General features: G+C 50.0%; 1 protein-coding gene across 2 annotated transcripts in view; it reads left to right on the forward strand.

Annotated features, from left to right (window-relative positions):
* Positions 1-4926, forward strand: part of LOC119821466 (high density lipoprotein binding protein) — a 77040-nt gene extending 72114 nt beyond the window's left edge. For both annotated transcript variants that reach the window (XM_038340508.2, XM_038340507.2), the window contains exons 25-28: positions 1470-1655; positions 2117-2233; positions 2423-2551; positions 2683-4926. In XM_038340508.2, coding sequence (XP_038196436.1) covers positions 1470-1655; positions 2117-2233; positions 2423-2551; positions 2683-2769 — 519 coding nt within the window. In that variant the 3' untranslated portion in view covers positions 2770-4926. The remainder of the gene's footprint in view (positions 1-1469; positions 1656-2116; positions 2234-2422; positions 2552-2682) is intronic.
* Positions 4927-7263: the final 2337 nt, after the last annotated feature.

The following is a 7263-nucleotide window of genomic DNA, read 5'->3' on the forward strand; positions in this document are numbered from 1 at the left end:
TCTCTAAGATTGAACTCACTGGGTTTGGCAGCAAGCGCCTTTACCCACTGAGCCATCTTACCAGCCACAATCTCTTTAAACCCACAGCTTTTTCCTGTGAGAGTTGCACTTGCAGAACTGATTCTGTGGAGTGTGCTGACCATGGCCATGGCATGCCTGTTTTGGGTGAACCTTAATTGGATCCGCTGCCTGGCTTTACCCTTAGTCTGGACAGGAAGTTCTTAGTCTGCTGCCTCTCCCCTTGTTCCTAGATCTCTTGCTTCCCTCCCAGGCTGGATCTTTCTGCCTCCTAATGTTAACTCCAGGTATTTGTTACTTGTGTAGTCTCTCTGTGTTCTGTCCTTTTATTTGGGGCCTATTGTCCAGGAAATTAAAACACTGCTGCTGTTTCGTTCCCGCATATCCTGTTGCTCAACTCTGGAGGCCTGAGCTGGTGGGTTTGAGTGAGCAGAGCGGACTCTAAGGGTCCTGGACACCTCCAAAGCAGAAGGTTAAGGAGCTGGGAACTTTGTCTCAGTAGTCCCCAGCCTTGTGCCTGCTTTCTTGAAGCCACCTACTGGTCCTTCTCCATCTTCATGATCACATGTCCTTCCTAGCCTTGTCCTTTTTGATTTTTTTCTAACATTTCACACATGTACATATGTGTGTGTACATGTACATACAAATGTGTCCACACCACAGCACACACATGGAGATCAGAGAACAGCTTGAGGGAGTGGTTTTTATCTTTCCACCATCTTAGTTCGGGGGATCAGACTCAGGTTGTCAGATTTGGTAGCAAGCACCTTTATCCACTGAGCCCTCTCACTAGCCCTCCTTTCTGTCCCTTATGGGGCTTGGGAAGGAATAAGTGCTTAATGGATGTTAACTCAGGGTGGTTGTTTTGTTTACGATTTCATTTTTAAAACGTAATTTTTTTTTGAGTGTATGAATGTTTTGCCAATGTGTAGTACCCAAGGAGACCAGCAGAGATCTGGAGTTGTGGGTGATGTTTGTAGCTGTGTGGGAGCTGGTTACCAAACCCAGGCCATCTATGAAAGCAGTGTGCTCTCTTGACTAGTGAGCCATAGCTCCAGCCCCAAGATTTAATTTTTAGCTTTAATTATGTGTATGTGTATGGGCTCATGAGTACAGGTATCCACAGAAGCCAGAAGAGGGCATCAGGCCTCCTGGAGCTAGAGTCACAGGCAGTTATGCGCTGCCTGACATGGGTGCTGGGAATTGGCTAAGAACTGTGGTCCTCTGCAAGTATGGCAAGCATCTTAATTGCAGAGTCTTCCTTCCAGCCCTTAACCTGTGGTTTACATCAGCCACCTGATGTGTTTTGACCTTACGTGGTCTGATGAAGAACCACCATCCACACACCTGCCGTGTGTCGTTTCCTCAGGTCGGCCTACTCGCAGCACCCTGCTGACCCTGGGCGTCCCAGAAGAGTCACTCTCCTCTCTGACTGAATTCTCCTTTTTAAGCCTCAGGATCAAATCACCATCACAGGGTATGAGAAGAACACTGAAGCTGCCCGTGATGCTATCTTGAAAATTGTGGGTGAGCTTGAGCAGATGGTTTCTGAGGATGTCCCATTGGACCACCGTGTGCATGCCCGCATCATTGGTGCCCGAGGCAAAGCCATCCGGAAGATCATGGATGAGTTCAAGGTAAGTCCAGACAAAGCCAACTGAAGCACAAGATTGAGAAGGCCCATCCCTCCCAGGGCACTGGCAACCTGCATACTCCTACCACTACTGACCACATAGAGCTAGGAGGGAAGGGGTATTTGGTTCTAAGGTATTAGGATCAGAACCCCTGCAAGCTGCAGGGCAGTATTGCACTCTGACGTCATTGGTAAAATAATGAGGGCTCATAGAAGGGCAGAGTCACCAGGCTAACTGCCATGCTCTTCTGCAAGGTGGGACTGTCAGGCACACACTCAGGGCCTTTTGTCTTCAGGAAGCCAGGTGGTCCTGGCAGGATGATGCATGTGACTGCCTCAAGTGAAGAATCCTAAAACCCGACTTCCTAAAATTTTCCTGAATTCACTGACTAAGAATAGAAGTGTGATGGTGGTACTTTGGTCTAGAGTCCTCCCTTTAATGTCCTGTGACATTGCTTCTTCCAGGTGGACATTCGCTTCCCACAGAGTGGAGCTCCAGACCCCAATTGCGTCACTGTGACAGGACTCCCGGAGAATGTGGAGGAAGCTATCGACCACATCCTCAACCTAGAGGAGGAATATGTGAGTCCTGTGCAGGCAGGATCTAGGGGGCCTCAGCCCAGGCTGGGCTCTGAAGCATCCTGTCCTAATCCTGAAGTGACAGCCAAGCATGGGCAGGGGCAAGTGGGTGGGTGGGTGGCCCTGTGGTATCTAGCAGAAGGGTCAGCTGGCTGGCTGTAGCTGACCAACACCACATTCTCTGCCATGCAGCTGGCTGATGTGGTGGACAGTGAGGCACTGCAGGTTTACATGAAGCCCCCAGCACATGAAGAATCCAAGGCACCATCCAAAGGCTTTGTGGTGCGAGATGCTCCCTGGACCTCCAACAGCAGTGAGAAGGTCAGGTGGCACTTGTGTATTCCTGGGGAGGGGCTAAGCTGCTGTGATAGTGGGTGTGGGCGGAGTTACTTTGGAAACTATCTAAGTCAATGAGAGCCACCTGGCACTAAAGTTGTCCTCCCTCCCCACAGGCTCCTGATATGAGCAGCTCCGAAGAATTTCCCAGTTTTGGGGCTCAGGTGGCTCCCAAGACCCTCCCTTGGGGCCCCAAACGATAATGATCAAAAAGAAACCTTTCCAGCCTGCTGCCCAAACCCAGCCACATGATGGTTCGTCTCAATCTGACCCAGCAGCTGGACCCTCGTAAATTGTTGATGCTCTTCCCCCCTCCCCGAGGTCTCGCAGCAAAGCCTGGTGGGCTGGCCTTGTGTGGCTGCTTCTCCAGGCCTGGTCAGCACCCAGCAAGCTCAGGGTCTGCTCCTGATGCTGTGCTCTGGGACAGGCACGCCACTGTGTGAAACACTAAGCAAGGTAACGGAGCATTTCGTGATCACAGACTCCAGCTTCCTGGTCCACCCAGCATGCAGTCAGCACTCTGACCTCCACACCAGAGCTCCAGCGGCTAGGAGCTGACTTCCTGTGTCATGACCTCAGGAAATAAATTTCCTTGACTTTATAAAAGCCAAAACGTTTGCCCTCTTCCTTTTCCCACCTCCCTCCTGCCCGCCACCTGTCACCCAGACCTTCCTCTTGTGGAAAGCAGTCAGCTACATTTAGCTGTCAAAATCTGCTTGGCACAGGCTACAGGAGAGGAGGAAGGCATGGTCTGGGGCAGCGAGGTCAGATGTCCTGGTGATGGAGTGGTTGAGAGGTGGAGGGCGCCTGGGTCCTCAGACGGAACTGATGGTGCCCGTGTTGGGCTCTGTGTGTGTGTCACCTGGGTCCCCTGTGGCTGTCACAGTGGACTGGGATGACTTGAGACTTTGGAGGCAAGGGGAGGTAGAGACTGGCTTCTCTTTGGTGGGAGAGGGGGCTTGACCCTAGTGACAGCTCGACTTTTCCTACAACCTTTGGCCTCTTTGCCTCACCTAGACACCTCGTGTTCAGTTGCCTTCTTTCTACCTCAGCCAGTGTGGTAGTACTCTCATGTGTGGGCTAGTGCCACCTCCAAGGCTCTTCTCTTGATTTAGACATTCTGGTGATTCTGGGGATGCCATTGAGTTGAGGGTGAAAGCTAGTGCTTTTCTTCAACCCACATGATTTAGGGGCTGGTACAGAGCAGGGTGCTCATTCCCAGCCAGCCTGACATGTAGGCTCTAGCAAGCATACCTGGATGCTTTATGCAGTCCTGAGGGACAGCGTTGAGGGCAAGTGTCATCAATGAGGCTGTCATTTAGCATGGATTAGAAGGGAAGGCAGAATGAAAACTAAGGACCCAGTGCAGGGAGTGCTGCTAGCTGAGGGAGGGAGGCCTTTTCTCAGGTGCAAGAGGGAACTTGGACTACTGGCCCCAGCCCTCACCAGGAAAAGTGGTCCCCAGTAGAAATGTCTCTTTTGTGTTATGGAGACTGAGGGCAGGTCTTTTTTCGCCAGGTCATCCGATCAACTAGCAACATGTCCTGTCCCAGATACTTGGGTTCCTAGAAAAGCCAACCTGTGCCCATCTCATTGCCTTCCCTGGGAACTAGTTGTCACTTCTACTGTGACCTCTTTCCCCAAGTCTTTCACTCTCCATTTACTAACTCAGGCTTGGCTACCTGTAGACTCTTAACTCCTAAGTGGATCCAGAATTGCTTCTCCAAGTCTAACTTCAGTTCCCTGTAGATGAAGCAGCCCCACATGTACCCCATTATAGGAATGATAGTGAGATGGGAAACAACATCTGCTTTGCTCGGTAGGACCGGCTTGGGCCAGGCGGGGGAGACAGGGAGAGGGCGTCCCTGCCTTTTCCGGGAGCTGTCTCTTCTCCCATCTGCATGAGGCTGGGGACACCTTCCTTCCCTCCTGCCCTTCCAGCTCCCTCATCATCTTCACTGTCATACTACAACATCCAGTCTCCTCCTTCCCCAGAAAGTAAAGTTGAGATGATCACCACAGGATTTTGCACATCTCCATTTATTGCTAAGTGCTGTAGACGTAAGCCCTACCCTACACTGTTCAGGGTCTCACTCCTTTTCTGATTGTTAATAAGGACTATGAAATTGACTGTGCCTGGGTCACCTCTCTGCAACCTCCAAGCTGCTGAGGGGCCTAGGCAGGGGTGGGAAGTGTCCTTTCCTCATTGTTGAATGTCTTCCATGTCCTGTTTCCATAGCTACATCCATCCCTTGGCCTTAACTTTGGAATTTGGAGATTATATGCAAACATGTGTAAAGGCTCATGAATATGGATGACACTGGAATTTTATAAATTCTAAAATAAAACCCAAAACCAGATGCAGTGTGATGAGACTCATTTTATCAAATATATATTCTCTCCTTGTGACTAAGTGGTAACAGTGCCCCTGGGTAATTCTTTGATCCATTTTAGATTCTCTGGCAATTCTGTCCTATTCAGTAGGATTTCCCTGGGGAACTCTTACCTGTTCCTGCACCTTAACCCATCCCAGTCAGTGGCTTTCCCTGAGCTATTAACTGAGACAGCTCTGCTTGGAGAGCAGCTTGATCTTTGCAAAACCACACATCCCCGGGTTTTCTGTTGACATTTCCTGACAGGCTTTCCCAGCACCAGGCTGAGGTTGACCTGGAGGCAGGGTCCTGCCAGGAGGCTGTAGAAGCTGAGAAGGAAGGGGTGGAGACAGAGCAAGGGTAGGAAAGACTACTCCAGTTCCCTTGAGATAGAAGATCCCATTAAAGAGCAGGGAACTAGCACAGCACCTCTGTTGCCTAGAAGACTGATAACCCAGCATCTCCATTCCAAGATGTGCATCCTAAGTAAAATGGTTCCAAATAAAAACAGGACCCCACAACCGATCTACTTTCAGGTCCCAGCAGCCAATAAACACCTCCTATATAAGGCCCTCCCTGGTGTGCAGAGGAAGTCACTGGGAATCCATGACTCATTCCTGGTGTAGTTGTCCTGGATGGGGTGAGGGACATGTGTAAGTGTGGGCCACCCTGCATTGGTTTTAGCAGTGTGTTTACCTGAAATTCCTTCTGTTTGGTCGAGTTGCCTTTAATATGTTAAAGATGGAGCCAGTGGGATGGCTGAGCAGGTGCATGCCTTAGTTACTGTTTTGTTGCTGAAAAAATAGGCGACCTTCAGAAGAAACTTACAATACTGGAGACAGCATAACAGCAGGAAGATGAAAGCTCACATCTCGACCCATAAATATGAAGAGCACCAACTGGAATGGCACACTTTTTCTCAAAGCCTACTCCATAAAATTTCCTCCAGCAAGGCTGCAACACCTAAACATCCCCAAATAGCATCACCAAATGGGGATGGAGTATTCAGCTGCCAAAGCCTACCAGGGACATTTCTCATTCGAACCACTACACTGCCCAAGCCTGGCATTCTCTGGAATGAATTCATTCTTGGATCCCACAGTGGAAGAACTGGCCCCACAAAGTTGTTTCCTGATGCCTACATATGAGCTGTGGCATACATCCCCATATTTACCCACAATAATAGATTTTAGTGATTACCACAGCAGAACAAACAGCTTGAAGCAAGTAAATGTTGGTGTTGTAAGGCTACCTAGTGGATGCACTCATTGAACTGACTAGGTTGTGCAGCAAGCTTCAGTGGGCAACTGCGACCCATGTCAAAAGGCAAAGGGACCACAGAGCCACATCTGAGGCCAGAAGTTACCAAAGTTAACAATGGGTGGGTGAGTGAGAGTGGTTTGGGGAAGTTCTGAAGCAAGTGTGTGTGCTTCACAGCCCCTTCCAAGACATCCCTCTTGTCGCAGCCGAGAGCCCTACAGAAATAAGCACAGGTAAGAGTGACTGCGACCTTTATTCCAGTGTGGCTGAAAGGCCCGCATCCCATCATGAGTGGGCAGCTAAGTTAGGAAATAACTGGCAATTAACCATCAGTTAACCCAGCTAACAGAAGGCAAGCAATCAGAGGGAACGGCCCAAATTGTACCCAATCTGAAAAGTAATAGAAAGGGGAGAAAATGGGGAAGACCCACCACATGTCCCAGAAATCTGTTTTCTATGTTGTGTTGTGTTTTGTCTTTCCTGCTTCCACTATAAAGGGTAAGGCTTCATTCCACAGCCTTCCCCGTTCTGTACTTGCCGTGTGCTGAATACCTGACCCAGCACTGGAAAGCACAGGAGACAAAGGGGAAAGAGGCCAAGCCAAGAGAGAGCCCAGAGGCCTTAGGTAATTGGGTATGAAAGGAAGAGCAGGTGCAAGCTGTGGCCTGGGATGTATCAGGTCTGAGAGCCAAAAGTGCAGATGTGTACTGGCCGTGTGAGGAAAGGCAGAGGGTGGGTCTGGAGGGGTGGCCTGACCCTACGCTATCACAAGGAATGCTACAAAAGAGCAGGCCCCGAGGAGGCAGGGACCCCAGAGCTTAAGCTGCTCAGTTGACAGAAGAGTTATGACAGTAGATGGGGGTGGAGGAGGGAAGGATATGTCAACAGTAAAGCCACCTCCTGGTCACTAAGATTCAGAAATGCATACAGAGGACCCTTAGTCTTTGGTTTAGGGACAGGAAACGGGGATCCTCCCTATTGGGGAGAAGAGAAAGTCATGGCTGAGGCAAGGGAAGGACAGGTGCTCTGAGTACAAGGGCCTGCACTATACATACGAGAGCTACA

This window comes from Arvicola amphibius, chromosome 8 (assembly GCF_903992535.2).
Source record: "Arvicola amphibius chromosome 8, mArvAmp1.2, whole genome shotgun sequence".
Taxonomy (NCBI): domain Eukaryota; kingdom Metazoa; phylum Chordata; class Mammalia; order Rodentia; family Cricetidae; genus Arvicola; species Arvicola amphibius.